This window comes from Sphaeramia orbicularis, chromosome 1, assembly GCF_902148855.1.
Source record: "Sphaeramia orbicularis chromosome 1, fSphaOr1.1, whole genome shotgun sequence".
Taxonomy (NCBI): domain Eukaryota; kingdom Metazoa; phylum Chordata; class Actinopteri; order Kurtiformes; family Apogonidae; genus Sphaeramia; species Sphaeramia orbicularis.
This window is the reverse complement of record NC_043957.1, coordinates 30,509,301-30,532,762: the sequence shown is the minus strand read 5'-3', so window position 1 is coordinate 30,532,762 and position 23,462 is coordinate 30,509,301. Positions and strand designations below refer to the sequence as shown.

Sequence of the window (23,462 nt, the reverse complement as noted above, 5' to 3'; positions counted from 1 at the left end):
AAATAAAGCCTTTGAAACTACACTTGTCTTCTGTTCTCCTCTAAACAAAATTTATCTTACACACACAAAATGGTGGCAAGGCTTTCAAAAATGGTGTGCAGCAAGTTGTTTTCACACTTACTCCAAAAAAAAAAAAAAAAAAAAAAAAAAATTCTATTAAAAGGCAACCTTTAAATCTTATACAAATGTGTACATCAGGTCTGAGGATTTGAGTGGGAAATAACCAGTTGTAAGTTTCAGGTGTATTTAGAACACATGCATTTGAAAGCAATGCAGGATGCCTTTAAGAGATTTCAATTGGTGCCCGAATACTGCAATTTTACACACATTTTCACTGGCATATACAATTCCCCAAAATAGAAGAATCAAGTATTTAATGCTAAAAAAATTTCTAGCAATGTGACAGTAAACATTTACATAATTATAGTGCTATATGTCCTCTGCACGCACGACTTTTATAAAATATGTGCATCTGCAATGTACCGTTCATGACCGCCTCTGACACCTACTGGTAGGGGGGTGAACTGCAGATAATACACTTAAAAAAACTGTCAAACTGGAATGAAGACGCTTAAGTTTATTGATAACAGTGCATCAGTCACGAGATTTGTATTCGTCCAAATGGGAAAGAATCCATCCAGAAGGTCCGAGGACGGTCAGAGACATCACACTGAGAACAAATACAGTCTGCTGCAGATGGAGAAGAAGAAAGTCCAATAATATCCAGCTAACGGAAAATGCATTAGTCTTATAAATAACTTAGGTGAGGCTAATGTTAGCAACGAACTTACCACTGGGCCAATTTTGTCTTTAGGCGGTTTGCCGTGGATGTAACCTGCTCTTTGTTGAACCATGACCTCTGCCCTGGGACTGAGGAGCCGTCCAGCCTTCAGAACTCCAACAAGGAGCATGTTTTTACAAAGAAAACGATGGCAGAAGTCAGAGACAATGAAATGTAGTCGCGGTAGGCGCTAATGTCAGCAGGTACCTGAAGGCCTCGCAGCTCACACACCTGACTATATGTGATGTTAATTACGTTGCTTTCAGGAACAATGGGGGAAAAAATACCATTGTTAACGGATCAGAGTTGTCGTAAAAGGGAGAAAAGTGAAGATGACTTTAAGGGCCCGTAACTGACAGGGGCCCTAAAAAAAAAACAGTAGAAGTTTTTTTTTTTTTTTTTTTTTTTTTAAACTACAATTAAGCTTTCATAGCCATGGAATAAATTTAGCTTCACATGGCACAATAAACACATTATCTATTGTATTAGTTTTGTTTTGGGCAAAAATCGAATAAAATGCAGTCAGTCTCTGCCCCCGTTTCCCCTCTCCGTATTTCAAAGCGGTTTGGTCCAGTTGCCAGCGCTCCGACCTGATGCATCCAAAAAGTAAAACTATATTTTATTTGTATCAGTGTATCAAAGTAAAACAAACAAAAATAATATTGCTATTCATTAAAATATTATTAATGGATGGATTGCACCTTTTTCATCATTGTTAAATCTGAAATCATAAAATCAATATTAAGCAGAATATTGATCCATGCTCATACAGTGTTGTGTTTTTAGGGGGGCCCCAAATCCCCAGTGGACCCCCTGCCTACTGCTTATGGGTCAATATGTAATTGAGGGACTTTTTGAGTTACTTTCACAGGGTAACAGTTGACAGGTATAGTTGACATTTTTGCTGTTTTCAGACCTAAAATCAACATAACCAACACCACATGACATTTTTACAGAAGGTTCTTCTAAATATCATATGTATAACTGAATAAAATTGAAATTAAAAGTTATTTATAAAGATATTGTAGTAACACTGTTGACATAGGAGTGCGATAAATACACACCAGACTCACACACTTCTTTATTTTAAGTAACTAAGAAAGAGGAGAAAGTGTTTTCTTCAGGAGGTAATGAAATCATGTGGAGCAGGTCATGTGATTCAGAATTAACACACTTCCTAGAGAGGTGTGTCTGTAATGGGTAATTTGAAAGTGATGAAAGTGATTTCTCAGACAAAAATACAATTAGTGATTTTCCATATAAAATTTGATATATTGCCACAAAAGAAATATCTATCATGATTATCTCAATTTAATAAAAATGACACAATCAAAACAATTTTTGATAAGCTCATTTTATTCTTGTTTAGCTAATTAGAAGGTGGTTGTTATAAAATTTGGATGGTTATTTAGTTGACATTTTAGTACATCCAGTCATTTATTCATCATTTATTCATCATTTATGAATAAATGATTGTTTCCATAATTAAATCATAATGGACTTTTTAAAGACATGATCATAATGAAATATAAAAAACATGATTTTTTTTTTTTTTTTTTTTTTTTACTTTTAGTAAAGATGTATGCAAGATATATTCCCTGGACTTCAAAAGTCCCTCAATTATATATTGACCCTTATTATAGTTAGAATTTTACATGATTTTCTTTAAGTGTCTCATAATTCATTCTCACCCTAACATACTGACTGTATTAATCCCATATGTTTTGGCAGTGACTCAAGGCCCACTGCTTCATGTTTGTGTTGATTTTGTTTATGGATTAGTTTGTTTTCAGGTGAACACATCAGCACTGACGTCATTCCTGATTACTCTTTGATTGATCCTTTCAGATACCTTGCAAGCCACTGTCGCGTCGCTGGGAAATGGGTCGGCGGGGGATTAACGGGTTAATAGTCTGATTAATAGTCCAATAAGGTTGACTGGCGGCTGCTGCTGCACATAGGTCTACTTCAAACCTCAGAGGGTAAGCACTCTTCTGTGTTTTTAAAGAAAATTTCCTGTTTTTATAGGTTTTATATAAATGTATTCCTCATATTACACAGATATTACATTGTATGCAGTAATATTATTGAAATGGGATGTAAAAATGAAAATAGTATTCTTACCATACCTTCTGACCATTTGCAGTTTTGTTAGGTCATTTTAACCCTTGAAGACCTAGAACTAATTTTGTGGTGGTTTCCAAATGAATTTTTCTCTACATTTAACCTTTCTGTACATTTAGCTTTTCTTTATAACTGACTCTCCTTAACTAGAAAATGTGTACAAATTGTATGTACCACTCTGAGTCACACATATATTAAAATTGCTCTATTGTAAGAGAATTAAAGAGTTTTTTGTACAATGCATGTGGGAAAAGACCACGTAATGTTTTAATTGTAAAATAAGTTCACACATTTTGTTTTAACCTTCTTGACACATTCCCTGTGTTAAAAATATTCACCACAGGGAATGTGTTAAAATGAATGAAATATTGTCATACCTCTTACCTTTTGAGGAGTTAACAGTTAACACAGAATGTGTCAGTTCAACACATTGCCTCTAAGAGTGTAAAGCAGGAGACTTGAAAAACAAATTTGGAAAATGAGAAACATGAAATATTTCTATGACACTTGTATTGGTGTATTCATATGTGGTCATCTGGCTTGAAGAGCTGTGACCTATACAATAAGACAAATACAGCACAAACATCGCAGATCAGCATTAGATTTTAACAAGGTTATAATGTGCCAAGATGCAACCAGAATACACAGCACTGAAAACAAAGAAAAAATATGAATGTTTCAGAAGCTGGATAGGATCTTCTGGTAAAGAAAAAAATAAACTAAAGGTAGTCCAAGTCTAAAGAGTATTTTTTTGGGAGGCCTGGGGGAATTTTGGTACAATGTCACACCAGATTATGGTAGAAAATATCAAGATAGTCAACCCAAGAGTGTTCAACTTTATACGGACTTTTACATGTAGAAGCCACTTAGTTCTAATCTTTTTCATTTTAATTGTGTACATAGTTCTTGTGTTTTCCTGTCACAAATACAAATGTGTATGGTCAGTTACAACCCTGTAAACACAGTTGAGCTCAATGCAGCCTAAGACCTTTGCACGCTACTGTACAAAGATTAGCTGAGGTAACTAGGTCTTTGGGCTGCAGCCATGGAAACTTGTCTGTTGGCTGAAGGCCTATCAGTTTATCTTTAGTTTAACCAAATTGTTCCATTTCCTTTCTCCTACTTTTCAGCTTTACTTTCCATCCTGTCAGCCTTCTTTCTCGGCCTGCCTTGGATATTACATCCACCTGGCCTCACATCACCACCTGGAGACTCTTCCCTCTTAAACGCATGGCTGAGGCTCCCGAATCCACACCCACTGAAGACGCTGTGCCCATGGTGTGGGGGGTTTTCAATCGACACAGCAGGAAGTCAGGATGCTCCAACATCTTTACGGGACTCAACATGCACCAACTGCACAGGCTGTTCAGAACAGCCGGGGACAGGGATGCTGAACATCGGGCAAAGCTGGTATGGAGAGGGATGGACACAGATATGGAGGAGCCAGAAGAGGAGAAGGAATCGGAGGACAGAGAGGAGGAAGCAGGGCTGGCTCAGGCCTTGGTGGGTCTGAGAGTCCGGGCCAGGAATAAAGTGGGTCTTAGAGCAGAGGGCCCCAGAGACCACAAGTGGCTAAGACGGTCTAGTTATCTAAGGTAAGAGACAATGTCAATACAGGTAGCACCATGAGGAACTTGTAAATGACAATTAAGTTTCATATATATAAGCAGCGCATTGGTAGTTTTTATGCTGTTGTGTGTGTGTGTGTGTGTGTGTGTGTGTGTGTATGTATATATATATATATATATATATATATATATATATATATATATATACATATACACACACACACATATATATCTTTATTTATTTTTAAGGCTTACACTGTCAAAATGTCTTTAAATTCCCTTCTTTTTACATTGTGTCTTTTTTTTTTTTTTTTTTTTTAGCTTGTTTTACATGATTTTTGCCTTGTTCTGTCATTTTGCTCTTGTTACAGCTCTTGGGTCATTCCATCCCAAATCAACCAGATTTCAGGAAGTGCCCCACATGACCCCCTCAGAAAATTCTGAAAAAAATCACACTTGTTCACCTACCAGATACACAAACACATCTAAAATTTTAATGTCATATCTGTAAATAGTTTAGGAGATACAGCGCTTTAAAAATTAATGTTTTTTTTTTTTTTTTAAATTTTGCAAATTTGCTTTTCAGCCAACTTTGAGGAGCTATATCTCCTTAGGTATTCAAGCCACACTGCTGAAACTTACTGTCTGGGGTGAAATCCCCCTGAAAAGACTATATTTTGCATCAAAATAATTGTAGGTGCCTTCATGTTTGGTCCATGAGGCCTTGAAATCAAGCGAAAAGGCTAATTCTTCAAGCCTAATCTTACTGTGACATTCATCCTTTAAGATCAATCCAACAACACATTTTTCCTCCATGATGAATAAGTTTGTTCAGGATTATGAATAGAATTCCCAAAATTAGGTTGGCCAGCATCATAAATATTCTGGGAAACCTTAGCTACATTTATGTCATTGACCCTGGTGAAATTGGGTCAACTGACCAGCTCCATCCAATTTCCGAGAAGTCTCTACTACAGACATCAACCTGAGCCAGTTCTGGGAAATCTATAATTATTCTATCTGAACCATCATGCAGTTCCACACCCTAGTTCAAATATCTCAAGTATTATCATAACTTGTACAATAATCAGTGCCATTATACTGTTAAAAATGCCATTTACAGCTACCTTTGTATACAATTTGAAGAAAATATAGTCATGCAGTAAAAAAAAAAATATTAAAAATAGAACCACTTCTATCCCTAAGCTAAAATTTTGTCCACATCTTGAAACATATATGAAGACATGGTAAAAATTTCTAAATTTTCATTAACTGGCCACATGGTAATTTGGGTGCTCAAATAAAGAGTATTTTTGTGAAAAATTGAAATCGACCCATTTTATTCATTGCCTCACAGCAACACTTTTCATTAAAATGTAGTCTTTTTGCAGTATATTGTTGCATCTTGACCATAAGAATCCATGCAAAAAAAAATTAGGTCTCTACATTCATCCGTTACGGCACAGTGCAAGCCTGAAGAGAGAGGACATTTTGAAGAATTAGCCTTTTCGCCTGATTTCAAGGCCTTATGGACCAAACATGAAGGCGCCTACAATTATTTTGATGCAAAATATGGTCTTTTCAGGGGGATTTCACCCAGACAGTAAGTTTCAGCAGTGTGGCTTGAATACCTAAGGAGATATAGCTGCTCAAAGTTGGCTGAAAAGCAAATTTGCAAAAATAAAAAAACAAAACAAAACAAAAACATTAATTTTCAAAGGGCTGTATCTCCTAAACTATTACAGATATGACATTAAAATTTTGGATGTGTTCGTTTATCTGGTAGGTGAACAAGTGTGAATTTTTTCAGAATTTTCTAAGGGGGTCATGTGGGGACCATCGGTTGAATTGCAATGGAATGACCCTCTTACCTTTCCTCTGCATTTCACATGGCTTTGTTAAGACCAACATTTATACTATTCCACAGGACATTCTTCTAGTATTTTAATATAGAAAATAAATTCACATGTCATATTATTGTGTACATTTTACCCTGGCATTTGCCTACTCAATACAACTAGCTTTATGATGCATTTCATGTCCTGATCCTAAGTCTGGGAAAGGTGGAACTTTAATAAAAATTGCATTTCTTTTTGCTGTTTAGGCTTTGCAAACAGAATTCACAGGGCAGATTTGACATAAATAACCTTTAGCCTTTTACTGAGATATAAACAAAAATGACAAACAATGACTCGTAACAGTAGAAGTTAAGAATGTCCAGAAGAAGGGATTGGCAAGGGACCACTGGTGGAATCTCAAACAGTTGAAAATTATGATAGAAATGAGACATTTCTGTCAGTATTATCCAGTTGTGTTTATACAGCTGAATGGAGAAGGTTATTGTGATTATACAAAATGCAATTAGCATAAATGATTGTGACATGGTGATTTGGTAAGAACTGTAACAGGCCTAAGATGTGACAAATGATAAGAAGATTTGCAAGAAATGTTCTTCTAAACAGCCTGTTTAGAGATTAGAGACAAAAAAGGGAGTCTTCCTCATGAACATTACTGTAATGCTATCGACCAGCTGAACGTCAGAATGCTGAAAATCCTCCCTAAACTTAACTCCCTCTGAAATGCAGTGTGAAAATTGTCATGTGCCTAACAAACTCAGCGTGACCTCACAAGACAGTGTCCTCCCTATTGGCATACCACACACAGTCATGCTTTGCTTTCGACATTCCTCCCTATGATGAAATTAGATTTGTTGGGGGAGTAATGAGATGCTGGTAAGAGTACAGGGTGGGGCACGATTAAGAAAATGGGGTACTTACTGAAACAAAAAAGCCTTCTTCCTACTAATATTTACTATTACAGTAAAATTTATTTTTCAAACTTGTTAAAGATTTAGATGTATCCTAAATTCTTGTTTTGGTTTTGCATGTAGGACAAAATTCGTTCCCTCTTCACCTTTGGTATAAAAGGTAGAAGCTATTCTGAAGCCTGTGTTTAATTTCATTGTTAATTCCCATCAAATAGTTGGCTTCTTGTTATTTATGTTAATATTTTAAGCACTGACTGAGCCAGGAGTGTCAAATTCATCTTGGTTCAGGTACCACATACAGCCCAATTTGATCTCAAGCAGCCTGGGCCAGTAAAATAATAGCATTATAACTTATGAATGAGTGAAAGAAAAAGTTAAATTACATATGAAAATGATCCTGAACAACCATGGACAACCAGAAATTTCTCATGAAAAATGAATGAATTTTAACAATATTATGCCATAGTTTATCATTGAGACATGCATTAAAACTTACAAATCATAGTGGATCTACAAAGGTACAAAATATTTAGTAACAGGCATCTGGAACTGAAAAATATAGTAATTAAAAACTATCAAAGCAACTTATTAAAGATTTTATTTATTTACTTATTAAACTATTAAAGACTCAGTGACACCCATGATGGTTAATTCATTCTGTGTTATATTTGCACTTGTGGGCCACATTGGACCCTTTGGTGGGGCTGGTTTTTGCCCACGGGCCACATGTTTGACACCCCTGGTCTAAACCTTGTAAGTTGTGCAGTCTGTTCAGCTCAAATCCCATTTAAACATTCTTCAACCACAACATAGAGACAAAATAAACCCAAAGGAGTTATTGGCACCTAAACTATTTTGTCCCTCACTACCCACTGTGTGCTGTTAGCAGATATTTGGCAGGTATATATGTGATTTTGTGAAAATGTACACACAGACTAATGCAGTAAGTCAATATGACAATAAGTAAAGATAAAAACACTGCACCAGTTTCATCTAAATATAATAACACTGTTCTTTGCTTCCCAGGATCGGGGAGCCATTTTCTGATTACTCTGTTGAGGACGAACCGGTCAACCTTACGCCTAGTTCAGAAGAAGTTCCATCACCAGCGGAGGAGGAAGTCCAAGAAGATAGAAACCCTTTTAAACCCTCCTCCAAGAGGCTGGGTGTGGTGAGGCAGGAGGGCGCTCGAGACACCGAGCACTACCTTCACCGCATCCTCCATTAAAAACTGAACAGAGTTTGAAGTAAAAACACAGAGGACTCAATACAGCTGAAGAATGAAGAATGAAGATGCAACAACTATTCAGTGTATTGAATTGTTTGTAATGTATCTGATTAAAAGCTAAGATTTTAATGGTTTTTAGCTCATTAAATGTGCAGGTTTTCCCATTTCTTCTACCACGATCAGTAATGACACTGAGAACCTTGTGTTTGTGTTAATGGGCTGTTAATCCAAAGGCAGCAAGTCACCTTTTACAGAATCCACCATGAACCAAACAGTTCAGGACAGGCTTCCTCCTCTTCCTTTTCTGTTTTATTGTGGTTGGCATACAGCTTAATGTGCATTTATTATGTTTCAGTGTGGATCAGAGATAATTTCAATATCCTTTTTTTAAAAAAGGCCCAAAATGGTCAAAACAAACATTAAATGTAATGCTGGGTACACAGTGTGAAAGTGTAAAAATGTAATGATATCATGACTATCAATAAAATGGATTGCCTACATTGCACAGTGAGGGAGGTTCAGAGACAGTTGTTGTCTCAGTCTTTGGGACAGGGGGGAAAAAATTAAGCCAGTGTCAGAAAATACTTTGTTATTTGGTCTAGAACAGTGGTTCTCAAACTTTTTTTTTTTTTTTTTTTTTTTTTTTTTTACAGTGGAGTACCCCCTGAAATATACTTTTTTAGCCAAGTACCCCCAATTCTCACTTCAACATTTTTGACTGAAAAAATTAGGCAAAATGTTTTCCTGTGCCAGGGGTGTCTGTTTTTATTTTCCAAACTTTGTAAACAAACAACATATATTTAACTTTAATATATTACAAATAATAAATCTTTATAAGTAAATTTTGTGTGCAAAATATAAACTGGAAAGTGCCCTCTTTCATTGATAAGAAAAATAAATTAATTGGTCATTAATGAATGAATAAACCTTCCATCAACAAAAAAAACTACTTAATTACTCAAATAAACTCATCTTGAATAATATAAAATACAAATGTTCTTAAATGTTACCAAAGCTTAAAGACGGCTGACAATAAAACTAGGAGTGTCAATTCTATTATATGAATGTATTTATTGTATTTTGTATTTCAATATTGTCATTATTTATTTTGTATTCAGTACATGATGACTTATTTAATTTTTTCCAAAAAATTTCAAGAACCCCATTAGAGAAAGATTGGTCTTGAAGATGGCAGTGCAATGAGTGCTGCAGCTTTAAGCTCTCCACTACGGTGCTTTTTATGTTATCTAAATATAAAATCACCATCTCATCATGTGACTGTTCATACAACCTGCTAGGAATGCAGCATGAAATGACACATTGATCAGTGTGACAGGTATGTTTATGTAGCTAAAACCACAAACTTCATGCTTTCTTTGCGTAAGTTTTCCTCTTCCTATGCCATGATCAATTTCTTTTGTCCACATAAATGTTACTATTGCATGTGATTTTTAATTTCAACTTGCAATTTTAATTACTACTTGCAAAACCTGAGATTTAGTAGATTTTATCACTATATAGTTTGCATAATTGTTGAGTCAGTTAGATCCTTGTTGCAAAGCGTGGCTGCTGTTAAGTTTCAAAGTGCGGAAATCTCATTCTGCAGGAGTCTAAATAAGGAACGCTTTTTTTTTGGGAAGGGGGGGGTCATAGGGGACAATGTAGGAGGAACTTCACCACTATATCACTAAATATCAGACTGAACATTTAAAGCACAACTACATAAAAATATGTCATTTGCACTGAATGTCCTGAAAATCCCTCAGCATTAAGTGATCATGCTGAAGATGCATTACATCTCTGAATATCTGGCTTAATCTTTGTGTAGAGTGATTATAGAAATATATTTTATTCACAAATACAAGTGTCATCTGTATTAATGTAATATGTTTTAATTATAATCTATCATTAAATATTACATACAAATTATACAGTGCATTGTCACAATACAATTAATGTCAGTTCAGTACAGCAGGAAGTTACTTTGTTTACTTATATCCACCCTACAAAATGAACAAAAAATTAACATGGCCAAGACAAGCAGGAGCTAGTGGACTGGGAAACCACCAACACACCTCTGTCTACGTACAGGTGCAATCTTTGTTTCACCAATGACATATGTTAGTCAGTGGATGAAAAAACATTGGTTTAATAAAAAGTGCCTCTGCTTTCCAACATCAAACCACCCAGATGACTTGCATCACAACAATTAGGAGGAGCAACAAGCAACTGTGAAACCAGTTCACACAGTTTATGTTCACAGTGTGAAGATACACCATTCAGTGCCCAGTTCCTAAATCTTCAAATTTAACCACTTCTCTTAATTTGTTAAAAAAAAAAATGAAACTGTAATCTTTGTTAGTGGCGTCAATGCTTTCACCAGCCCGGGGTTTTTAACTGTATGTGAACAAGGAGGCAAGTGAATATTAGAAGGCAGAGAGGTATGACAAAAAAACAGAAAACATGGAATGCAACACCTCCCGTCACATACAATGTATGAGAGGTTTTTAACTGGCGTGCATATGCGCAAACAAACAGTATGTGCCCCCAGGACTTCAAAAGAAATGTCAGTGTTTCTGACTTTCAGATGTTCTGTCCCACTGAAGAAAGAAAACAAACTCTTCATCTCTTAGGTGTGAATTCTTCAAAGACATCCAGAAAAGGCACAGAGGCAAACAGGGAAGATATGTTGTGAAACTCTTCCTCTTTTGGCCTTGTCTTTCCACTCACGTACTTACTGAGAGCAACTAAAGTATCCATAAGAAGAAGAGGGGATTATGAGTTCCATTTTGAGGAAAAAAACCCCTGCACTCTTAGACTCCGAGTCCTCTCATTAACATGGACACTTTACTTCATTCTTCGTTCTGCCTTCCTGCTGTTGTTCCTTCCCTACCACCAGGTGAAGAAGGGTCTTCTGCTCTGGAAACTCTGTGTATAAGACTCACTGTTGGCTCTCTGAGGTGCTCTGGCTGTTTCAACGATAACTGGGGGCATCTGGACGAGCTGGAGGGGTGTTTTACCATCCTTTAAGGCTTGGCACAGGTTCAAAATCTTGAGAAGAAAAAGAGCAAATGAGACCATCATTTAAAACACCTGACTGATCAATCCAATCAGTCTTTCGGTTATACTAGTTCACAGAGGCTTTATTCAAAACATTTTTTTGCATGACAAACTGAAAACAAAGTGAGGTGTGTGACAGTGTGACTTCCCCTATTTGGAGGTGTTGTCATTGCTTGTACATACACCAACAGTCCTATATCTTGCAGTTCATTCATTTAGAAATGTGAACATAGAGAACTCACCTGCCCCCTCATTACAGCTACTTGTTTGTGAAACTGACCTCTGTCAAAACCAGGGTCTTTCTGTAAGACAGTAAAACATAGTGGAACAAAATTACATCCATGCTTTATTTAATACATCCATCAAGGTGTTAATACTTTCTGTCTTGCATGATATTCACTTCAGTAGAATTAGCTCAATATTTAATACAAATCTCAGTGTACCTTAAATAATTCATAGAGGTCCTCTTCTAGGTCTTTGATGAAATTTGGATCGGAGAGTTTGGGCAGGACCAGCTCTCTGATTTCCTGGGAGAAGGGGACTTTGGCCTGGGAAAGCCATGCCCAATAGAAGGGGTCTGTTGATTGGACATTGAAACAGTGTTTTAGTGACAAAAAGACTTGTTAACAGCAGAAAAATTAAAGGTTCAATACATGAGATTCGTACATGCTCGTGTGCTTACATGAAGTTTGTATTCTAATGTGTTTTGTGCTGTGAGTTTTTCAATTGTTGACATTAGCTACCTCTGAGCTAATGACTGTTGGCTGGTTGCTTCTATCCATCAGAACAATATGTACACTATGCAGAGATGTTTACCTTACAATCTCTCCTGAACTCTTCAAAGCCTCTATTCTGATCCTCTACAGTGAATCTTTAATAATGAACCTTTAATAATAAAGCAAATGATCTGAGTGAAGTAGTCAGAATAAAAGGGAGTGCGCACAATTTCTTTAGAAAGATGCAATAGCAACAGAAGAGAAGTACTACCACAGAGAAACATAATGTATAAAATACAATACATGTCATACATTGTAACAGAGAATACAACACATGCTGATTAATATGCTGCCCACACAACTGTAGATATTTCACATTTTTCCCCCCAAAAAACCTGTCCACATAGTTTTCATTTTATAAAATATCTCAGTACATAACAGAAAACAATACAAACATATTCTGAGACAAACCATTGGTAAACTGATGACACTGCAGATCAGGTCATATTTGACAAAACAAGGACTGACACATTAGAGTCTCACATTAAATTGAGAAGCAATGTCAGGTTAAACAAGTTTTTGGGTGTATTTTTTTTATATAACATATATTTTTCACAACACTAGTACAAATGTGTCTCTCTTAAATGTGCTATGCTGACTGCGATCTATTGTAAATAATACCCCATCTTAAAAAATAATTCCACTGTAACTGCAAGGGCTAACTAATTATAATGAAACCTATTTCTCCTATATATCTGCCATTGTAGTTGTCAATTCAGGCATAAACCTATACATGTTCATTAGAGAACATTACAATGGACATATGTGTGTTGGGGTGTTAAATATCTGCTTTGCCAAATATCCATATTAGTATAGACAAGGCAATAGCAGAAGACAATATCCTGCCAGAGACAATCAATGATCACTTAAAGGATAGTGAAAGGACACTTACATGCTCTCCAAGAGTCAGGATGTTTGAGGGGGAAGGCGAGACCATTGTCTATTGCTGCCAGTTTGATGATGGGATCCTTTACTACCACCCAGTCTGTGTCCTGTGGAGATGGAAGACAAAAATGACAGGGACTAAAATCAGAAAGAATTGGAAAAAAGAATAATACACACAATCCAATCATGTGTATAAATAACATTATGAGCATAGTCATGTTTCCTTACCCTGTTCCCAACAGGATCCATAGGGCAGTCGTACTTGAGCAGCCAGTTGTCATTTCCCCTGTCTAAAATAGCAAAGAATTGATTAAACACAGAGTGGCACAGACTGTGATAAGCACATTCAGAAGGGTTCGTTCAAAGACTGTCAGTGACGGGGCAGAGGCTTGATAAAAATACACCTTCTGATAAATGACTTTTGGTGTAACTTTGCTTTGCTCTTCTCTGCTGACAACACTGTCCTTAATGACGACCCAGCCTGAGGAGTGCTAAGCAAGAGTGGGGGGGTTAGACACATGCCTGTGTTCCTGATGATGTAATCGAGAACTACGAGCCGCTCAAACTGCAGCTGGAGCTGACGGTTGGTGTTCTCAGGCAAAGGCTCAGCCTCAAATCTCCGCAGCCAGAAATCAGCATCTTTGTACCCATCAACAAAGAGCTGGAAGGATCCAACCTGAAGAAAAGGCAACAGAGCTCTAAGTGATACAGTGACGTTACACTGATGACAAAATGTTCTTGTTTTTTTCCCTTTATTCTGAAAAGACAATTTTCCTAAATTGTTTAAATGGTTAAAGAAAATGATTAATATTCCTATTTACATGTCACAGAGTGCCTGATGTGTTGTTTATCTTGTCAAAAAATGACTGCAGTTGAGTTGCTTGTGCTGTTGTGCTTCTTTGTATCAACATAGAATATTCCATGGGAGGTGGACTTGTTCAGCCATGCAAACAGCCTCACTCTTTCCTTTCCAACCACCTTCCTACAAAGTGTTGTGATAATTGTGCATATTTAATCTAGATATTTCATTACGTACAAAAGTGCATTCTCCTTCCTTATATAATATTTAACAACCATGGAATAAAATGTAACATTTTTAGTTATTTATTGATGTAAATCACTGAAATTGACCAACAGTGTAATGTAACAACTCATCAGATTACCTTGGGTGGCAGTCCAATCCTGTGGAAGCGTTGGCCAACTTTGGGCACCTTCTCCAGAGCTAACTTTTTTCCTCGAGATTTGACCCTATCTATGGCACTATAGTTGAAAGTTTCACTAGCCAAGTACACCACCTGAAAAGGAGAAGATCTTTACAGTGAGGATAGTTTTGGTTTGATCACTTTAAACATCATGATGATGTGAGTTTATACCTTGGTCCTAGGAACAATGTTGAGTTCCAGTTTCTGGTCGACCAGGCTGGCCCCGGCCTCTGAGAGGTAACCCTGGTTCAGGACCAAACAGTCACGACCAAAACAGCAAGGACAGCAGAGTTTCTGGAGCCACTTGGTCCATTTGGGGTTCAGCTGGCCATAAGGTTCTTCATTCTTAGGTTTAAATACCCCAATGATCTTCTGTGAAGTGAGGGAGAAAGAGGGAAATATGAATGAGAAACAGAAAAGGAGAAATAAACAAGAGGAGAAATCAGTATAAAGATATCAGTATAAAGATAGCACACAGAGATTTAAAGGGTGGACAGAAGTTTGAGAATGTGGTTTGACTGTGTATGAGATAATGAAATGTGGAATTCAGTGACAATACTTTACTGGCTGAAGTGCATATTTTTTATTAAAGTCATCTGTGGTTGCATAAAAATCTACTATTTCTCATCCTCATCTAAAGACCACAAAAACAGTCTGGGTGCAGTTTCATTTCATGATAACTTTATATAGAAGTCACATGTAATATGCTGGCATGGCTCACTCTGATTACAACATGAAACTTGGTTATAGAAGAGAATTATATTCTCACAGAGAGCAAGCACATGACTACTAAGCACACTGGTGACTAACTGAAGAGGTGGGGGAACAAGGGGAGCAGGTCACTCTGTAAAAACCTCACACACTCAATACATAAGTCCATGTTGTATGCCTTCATAAGTGAGAAAATACCATGCAAAAGGCCCCAGCTGTTGTCGGTGTGGGCTGGAAAAACCAAAAGTGAAATTTGTGCAAAATGAGTTCACTGACACACTTCCATTTATGAGGGACTAAACACAACTCCGCATACACAGCATTTAGCAACAAGTACAACAAGACACTGAGAAGAGAATGTCTGAATTGCCTAAGACTTTTACAGTCGGCCCAGAAGTGCTGATCAAAGTTTACTGCCATTTATCTATCATGCTCTCAAAGAACCAGGGTGAAAATATAAATGACAAAGATTGAGAGAGACTAATTCCCTACACAGTCTTCACTGTATAGTAAATTCAGGACTAAATTTAATACATTTGCTGGAACAATTAATTTGAGAAGATATCAAGAAATACAGAACAAGTACAAATAAATATTGCATAAGTGTGGGTGTGTTTGTTGTCCAGTCCAGATCTAGTCGACTGCCTACATCAGCAAAAAGACCTGAAATGATGAGCACCTGCCAGCACAGCCTCAATCACCTTGACTTATAAACCCCATCAGCACAGAGGAAGTTAAAAACTACTAAAATATTTACAGTGTGATTATATTTGCAAGATGTGTACAATGTGTAGGCGCCTCAGGATGTTTGTGGCAAAAAGTCAGTGTACAATGAATTAAACCTTTATCAATGGAAACTGAGTTGTTGGGACCAAGAGTTAACTTCCCTTTTCTTAGAGTTTCTTATAATTTAAAATCTGTTGTGTTGAATTACTGTGACTGTTCATCCTGTTTGGCCAGAAGCCACATATTTCCACATCTGAACAATTAAGTTGTATTTTCTTAGTTTCTTTTCAGTTTTATTCTATTCTAGTAAGGGGTTGTACTTCTTAAAGCATAACAGTATCCTCGTGTTTGTGTTGGACTTGTAGCCTATTTGCTAAGTCATCACAGGTTAGTTACAGGAGGCCTTTTCTCTGAGCGAGTAACACTTGTGTCCAAACAGCCTTTACTGCATAACACACAGCACTATATTTCACAGATCAGTCATGAGACAGCCGTGGCATGACAGTGCCTATCGGTTATCAGATGTGACTTAGCAGTTCTTCTTACCCCTTGTGAGTCTTTGACAAAATAGCTTCCACTGGACCCCTGGTAGATCCTCTCCGGGTAGATCTCCTCCTCTATAGCTCGCTCGGCCTTTCGGATGATTTCTCTAAACTCGGGATCCTCCGGGAACTCGTTCCTGTGCGGCTCCCGCGGAGAGCCCCCACGGTCCCGGTCAAGCAGCGGCTGTCTCTCCCGACTACGTCCCGGACTGCCAGCCGGGATACGAACCACAGACCCCGGCGTACCTCCAAATGCGCCCCGGGGGCTTGTGGGCTCTGTGGGGCAGTAGCTGAAATCACCGGAGTCCCGGAGCGGAGAGACAAGCGGACTCGTCTCGTCCATGATTCTGGAAGAAGCTAGAACTTAGTTCAGCTCCTAAAGACAGAAAAGAAAGAAGAAACAGACAGGGAAACTAAGTGGGACGGTTGTTTTGTTGGCTAGTGCAGACACTGGCTAACAAGGAAACAGAAAAAAAGAAAATCAGATGACTCTCAGCTTCCGGGAAAAGGCGGAACCAGTTGACCGTTTTCAGCTTTTAGCCAATCAGCGTTTGAATAACCCTGTCAACAACGGCATCTCAAGCGCTGATTGGACAGCAATTGGACAAGCTCATACCTCCCACGGAAGACATGTGAGACCATAGCGGTTAACCTAAATCAATTAACTCTGTATATAAGAAGTATGTTATCAAATATGTGTTTTGTATCGAAATATATATTGGTAGATAGAGGTGTAGGGTGAATGTTCCACTTTGAATATAACTAATCAAAAGAAACAAGATAAAAACAGAAATTGCCATTCAGTCAAGCGATAAAACCTTACGAATAATTACAGTCCAGTGCAAAACTAAATCAGATAAGCCGCAAGATGCAAGTAAAATATGATAGAATAAGCTAATTATGCTTGAGGAGGAAAAATAAGTGTGTTTACAACATTTCTGCTGTTAGTTACAAGTCATTATAATTACACTTTTCAGATCCTTATAGACGTTAACGTTTATAAGATAAGATATACTTTATTGATCCCCCAAGGGCGATATTCAAGTGTACAGTATCATAAGACAATAAGCATCAAATACAATAGAAAAAAGATTAAAAATATTGACAATTTTTTTTTTAAGTGACTAAAAGTGACCCCAAAAAATAGCAATAACAATGATAAAGTAGCAAGCGTGCAGTAGGTTACTTTTATATTATATTATATTATATTATATTATATTCATACTTTTATATCAGTTCCAAATCACAACACATGTACACATCTTTGAAAAGTTTGTGAATTATGATAGCAAAGTCATCATGGACCAAACCATATCATGAAATAAGGAGATTAGAGGGGCTGAAGAACAAATATGTTTATTAGTGCTCTGTGAAGCAAACATTCTAGAATTGTCATCACTTTTCTCCCCCTTGCGGCGCATAATGAGATGTACAATAAGAAGAATAAAAAGATTAAAAGTTAGAGTAAATTATGATGCATTTAGGGATTCCTGTCGGGTGAATTAGTTCCATTTTGCGTATTTTTCCGGTGTCTGGACGCAGTTTGTGGTTTTCCGTGTGATGCGCTGTGGGCGTATGGACGGTGTGGACGTGCCTGTGTGCGCATCCTCCCCTCTCCCTCCTCCTCTGGCGCTTGAAACTCGCCCTCTGATTGGTGGAAACCAGTAAAAAGAGAGGAAGAGAGCTCTGGTAGTAGTGTTTTCTGAAATGTTCATGCAGGTCCAACTCTGAAAACACACCTAGTGAGTTGAAACAGCCCTTTCGGCGACAAAGTATCTAAAATACCGCGCTTGTCTTTGGGAGCTTCCGGGACAAACGTGCGCACCCTGCTGCTGCTGCGCTCAAAGAAGAGCTGCTTAACCCAAAGTTTCCGGAAATACAGCACAGAGGGCATCGGAGAGAGGATGGCTGCGTACAAACTGGTCCTGATCCGCCATGGAGAGAGCTGCTGGAACCAGGAAAACCGCTTCTGTGGATGGTTTGACGCGGATCTGAGTGAGACCGGGGAGATGGAGGCAAAGAGAGGAGGACAAGCCCTGAAAGGTAGCCTCAGTGCGGGATAATGACACAAGGCCTAATCGGGCTTTCTCACGGTCATTGGATTAAACTGCTGCAAGCCAGTGCTTATGCAACTTGACCGGAGGGGCAAACTAGTATTGGGCCCACTGCGACACAACACGAGCCAGCTGTCAGATAGGAAGGCATGGGAATGAAAAAATCTGTGTATTATTTAACAACATGGTTGATACTAACCGAACACAACGTAACAATAGCACCGCCTATATAATATAATAGTGCAATGATAATGTACAACAGGGGTGTCAAACTCATTTCAGTGCAAGGGCCATATACACCCCTAAGTGGTTTCAAGTGGGCCTGACCAGTTAAACAATAACGGTCAAAAATGTAAAATGACACAATGGAAACGTCTTCAAAGAATTTTTTTTTTTTTTTTTTTTTTTTTTTTTTTTTTTTTTTTGTAATTCAAGTTTTTATGAGAGTTTTCACTTGGTGCACGACTATCATACAATGTTGCTTAATGTTATCAAACAGGGCTTCTATACATACATGAAAAGTATGACAAATGCTACAAAGTGTGGAAGTTCTTAAGAGGAAAAAATAAAATAGATAAATAAATAATAGAGGAAAGTAGTTCAGCTAAACTACAAAGCATATTTTGAAAACGTGAGTAATTTTAACTTGAAATTTTTAAAGAAAATTAAGTGATGTTTTAAGAATATGCCTCAGTTTATCATTTACACATGCATTACAATTTACAGATCACAGTGGATCTACAAAGGCACAAAACACTTAAGCCCCTTTTACACAGCATTTCTGTTATGGGAATATTTCCTCTTTATTCCGGAACAATGTCTGTGTAAATGAAAAGGTGGATCATTTGGTCCCACCTCTGTCACAGCTCTGTAACAAGTAACAGGAGGTAGTAACAGAGCTGTGATAAAGGTGGAATCATGATCCCGGGACGCTATGTAAAAGGAACACCTCTCGTTCTGCAACCAAGGTGTGACGTTTTGATGACATATTGAGTGTGCGACCCCTGCACTGGGGGATTTAAAAATGAGCGCAGGCCGTGTACAGTAAACAAACATATCAATGAAAGATGTGCCGAAAGATGTCAAACAGGGGAGACGCCGAGATCCACGAGCTGTTGTCACTTCGGGTGGACGACTCTATCCATGCTAACAATTGTGGACTGGTGAAAGACAGCTGACTCTGGAGATGTTAGCAACATGACTATGCACGGGGTATTTCCGACACACAAGGTATACGCCACACTACACACTGCTCTGTGTCACTGCCCCTTTGATTCCGGAATGCAGGTCCGCTATGTAAAAGTCCAGCCTGTTTCACCTCTGTTACCCCTCTCCCTTGGCTTGGCCGTGGAAATCAGTCAGTGGTGGAAAAGGTGGGATCGCCATCTCACCATTTTTCTGGGATCTGTGTGTAAAAGTGGCTTTAATAACATGCATAATATTGTCAAAGTTGCACTTACTTCTCTTAAGGCATTTCAGGTTGTTCATATTTGTTCAGGTTATTCACTTTTTGTGAAAGTATTGTTTGTAAATAAAAATTTTCATATAATTTTACTTTTTTACACTAAAGCAAAGAGGCAAATTTGGAGTTGTCATGATTTATAGGTTTTTATGATAGTATTTTAAAGGTCTGACTCACTTAATACTGAATTGGGCTGTATGTGGCACCTGAAGTAAAATGTGTTTGACATGCTTGATTGTTCGGTTTAGTTTGTGCACCTCTCAAATTTATTCCGTAGGCCAATTTGGACCCCTTCACAGTCCAGTTTTGGCCTGCAGGCTGCATGTTTCACGCCCCTGACTCCAGGCTTGATTAGAGAGGCTGGACATCTGGCACAGATCAAACTGATGTTCAGTGACTCCTGATGGCCTCATACCAGTCCATCAGTTTGAGATTCATGCTCATTTGAGGGTGCCCTTAGCTGTGCCATTTTCAGGAAAACTAATTGTCCTGACTTGTAATTGTTATATAGTAAATATTAGTGAATTTGTGAAGGGGAACTTGACATTGTGGATACTTTAATACTGATGTGACATATATCCTAACATGAGGAAAACTTGCAGCACCCAAGCCGTCTCAGAAAGCACCTGAAAGAAATTCAAGTGATATGGAAATAAAGAACATAACTAATTCATTTTCAGTAAAGATTTCATCTGCAATGGTTTTTTTTGTTGTGTTTTTTACATTTTTGTTATTATTTTCATTTTAATATGCTCTAGCTTTTCCAAAATTATCGTGGTTGAAAATGTGTGACATATTCATATTGATAACCCTGTGGGAAAATACTGAAACCTACATAGTACCTAAACAATCTCAAAAAGTTTCACACTAATATATTTCATGTTTTTGGTAATGACAGAGATATTGATGTACAGAATGTAAAGAACAGACAAAGACAATCAAGGCAGACCCAAAAATAAACTTCAGCTGAAGGTTTCTCTGTAGGGTTTGGTCCTCTTTCTGGTGAAATCAAATGACACATATTGTACTCCTCTGCAGGGACTGTCTGCAGTGACCTCAGTCTGCCAGCGTCTCATGGATAACACAGGCACTGACTTAGCAAAAATAAGCATAATATGCAGAGGTGCAATTGTTCAAATCTGCTCTTCACTGGGAAAAGTTGTCAAAATAAAAAAAAAAAAAAAAAGAAAATTCTGTCGCAAAAAGCCACTTGAATGGTCTGTGGCTCTGCTTGCATTGATTTCCACCTTGTGTTCTCTGTCTGTTTCACCTCAGATGCTGGTTATGAATTTGATATTTGCTACACCTCTGTCCTGAAGAGGGCCATCCGCACACTGTGGCATGTTCTGGACAGCATTGACCAGATGTGGCTGCCTGTGCACCGGACCTGGCGTCTCAATGAACGCCACTATGGTGGTCTGACTGGGCTGAATAAGGCTGAAACAGCAGCTAAACATGGAGAGGCCCAGGTCAAGATCTGGAGACGCTCTTTTGACACCCCTCCCCCACCCATGGATGAGGCACATGACTATTATCAGACCATAAGCAAGGTGATGTCTGACAGTGGTAGTGACCTGTTGTTTATGTTTCATCTCTTTTTTTCCTCTATTAACTCTATTCTTTTGCTGTTGTTGTTGTAGGACCGGCGTTATGCTGACTTGACAGAGGATCAACTTCCAACCTGTGAGAGTCTAAAGGACACCATTGCCAGGGCACTGCCCTTCTGGGAAGAAGAAATTGTTCCACAGATCAAAGATGGAAAGAGGGTCCTGATTGCTGCCCATGGCAACAGTCTGAGAGGCATTGTCAAGCATCTTGAGAGTGAGTGGAGAAAAATGAACAGCTCAGAGTTCTCAGTCATCTTTTCCTCTACTGCATGTCCTCATTTAATTTTCTAGTGACAAATTAATACAGACATTAATGCTCTCCCAAACACTAAAATTTCTGATGTCACATCACTTAACATACTGAAAAACTGTTGACTTCCAAATACAGAGCAATTGGAATACTTTTATTTGCTGAATGGGCGCACAGATCGTTAGGAGATGCACTGAAATCAAAGCATATCCTTGAGTTTATTAGTTAAACAGGAGATGGAGTGGACAGATTGGATCTGTAATGTGACTATATATTTGGTTTTCTCCTACCATTATGGCACTTTGGTTTCGCACCTAAGCCAAATGGAAAGAGCTACCAAATACTATTATTTAACAAATGGTATTTTGTGAATATTATTTTTTCATAGTTCACAAAACTGAAGGATTATTTCTGTTTCATTATTGTTTTATTTCTTTTTTAATTTGAAAATGTATTTCCTGTGTTTTTTTGTTTGTTTGTTGTTAAATACATACTGCAATAATAGTAATCAAAAATAACTGAATATGCACAGCTTATTGTCTGATAATCTCCAACCCAGTTACCCTGACTGCAACTGCTGTACCCACAGCGACATATAAAAAACATTGCCTACCCAGTTCTCTGTGGCCATATGACTGTATATGATTCCCACCTCCTTCAAGACTCCATCAGAACTATTTTGACCCACAGCCTCTACAGACTATCTGATAACTGTATAATAATAATGTGACTTTTGCACTGTTGTTGTGTTGTGAAAGATTGTGACCAATTTTACATGAGCCAAAACATTTCTGCTGAAAACTGATTTCATAACTGATTGACGTCTTGAAATGAATTTTTTGTAGGTGAGTGCTCATGTGTTTTAATCTGTGTATATCTGTCTTTTTTCAGGTATGTCAGAGGAGGCTATCATGGAGCTGAACCTCCCCACAGGCATTCCCATTGTGTATGAGCTGGACAAAAACCTGAAGCCTGTTGGCCCCATGCAGTTCCTGGGAGATGAGGAGACCGTGAAGAAGGCCATGGAAGCTGTGGCTGCTCAGGGCAAGGCCAAGAAATAGACTCTTCCCTATGAGTGGGTTGATCAATCATTTGCTGTTTAGTTAAAACAAGGTCATTTTCTGTTTGTGTCCTCACAAACTTACACAAACACATATGTGCACTTTATTTTACTAATACCCTGCGCATACACAAATATACACACATTTTACAATCGGCTGTTTGATTTGATTGGTCGATATTCTGAGGCACTGAAATGGATTTCAGCTTTGACATTGGATATTAACTATCATATAGTGTAAGCACTGACCAAAATGCAACCTAGGGACCAGCAAAATGAGCAAACCTAGACTGATCCTGCATATTAGCTCCAAATATTCTTTCCTATCTAAAATCCTCACAGTAGATGTTTAACAGTAAGACTATAAACTAACCCTGCTTATGTCATAAGAGCAAATTGATATGTCCTACACTGCTGAATTTGTTTGCTGTGGCATTGTGACAAAAAGAATAAATATTGTGAAACATTATGTGACAAAAAATTCTTCTTGACTGTTTGTCTTTTTTTGTTTTTGTATAACTCTTCTCTGTTGTTACATCTACTCATCATATATTCATATCTAACAGTACAGTGAGGTTAATGTAAAGGTATCAGTGAGCACCATATGTGTGCTCACTGATACCTTTAAGTGTCATTTGAATTTGGGAATGAGTGATACC

At 37.8% G+C, this 23,462-nt stretch overlaps 2 protein-coding genes across 2 annotated transcripts; one reads left to right on the top strand and one right to left on the bottom strand.

Annotated features, from left to right (window-relative positions):
* Positions 1-10,113: 10,113 nt before the first annotated feature.
* Positions 10,114-17,386, bottom strand: pi4k2a (phosphatidylinositol 4-kinase type 2 alpha). Its single transcript, XM_030135262.1, has 9 exons — positions 16,375-17,386; positions 14,563-14,763; positions 14,353-14,484; positions 13,712-13,865; positions 13,418-13,479; positions 13,197-13,296; positions 11,972-12,105; positions 11,771-11,830; positions 10,114-11,519 (listed from the first exon to the last, which is right to left on the bottom strand). Exons 1-9 carry the CDS (start codon positions 16,711-16,713, stop codon positions 11,358-11,360), a joined length of 1,344 nt encoding a protein of 447 aa, XP_029991122.1. The 5' UTR covers positions 16,714-17,386; the 3' UTR covers positions 10,114-11,357.
* A 640-nt stretch (positions 17,387-18,026) lies between these two features.
* Positions 18,027-23,277, top strand: pgam1b (phosphoglycerate mutase 1b). The gene is made up of 4 exons (XM_030135277.1): positions 18,027-18,413; positions 21,162-21,436; positions 21,527-21,707; positions 22,635-23,277. Exons 1-4 carry the CDS (start codon positions 18,275-18,277, stop codon positions 22,802-22,804), a joined length of 765 nt encoding a protein of 254 aa, XP_029991137.1. The 5' UTR covers positions 18,027-18,274; the 3' UTR covers positions 22,805-23,277.
* Positions 23,278-23,462: the final 185 nt, after the last annotated feature.

What these genes read in the sequence shown, in the direction of transcription:
- pi4k2a (XM_030135262.1), bottom strand. Translation starts at nt 16,713, where the DNA reads ATGGACGAGACGAGTCCGCTTGTCTCTCCGCTCCGGGACTCCGGTGAT. An exon ending in GGATTGGACTGCCACCCAAG is followed by an intron (nt 13,866 to 14,352) that starts GTAATCTGATGA and finishes CCTTTTCTTCAG; the next exon opens with GTTGGATCCTTCCAGCTCTT. An exon ending in ACCTCTATGAATTATTTAAG is followed by an intron (nt 11,831 to 11,971) that starts GTACACTGAGAT and finishes ACTGTCTTACAG; the next exon opens with AAAGACCCTGGTTTTGACAG.
- pgam1b (XM_030135277.1), top strand. Translation starts at nt 18,275, where the DNA reads ATGGCTGCGTACAAACTGGTCCTGATCCGCCATGGAGAGAGCTGCTGG. An exon ending in AGGAGGACAAGCCCTGAAAG is followed by an intron (nt 18,414 to 21,161) that starts GTAGCCTCAGTG and finishes GTTTCACCTCAG; the next exon opens with ATGCTGGTTATGAATTTGAT. An exon ending in ATTATCAGACCATAAGCAAG is followed by an intron (nt 21,437 to 21,526) that starts GTGATGTCTGAC and finishes TTGTTGTTGTAG; the next exon opens with GACCGGCGTTATGCTGACTT.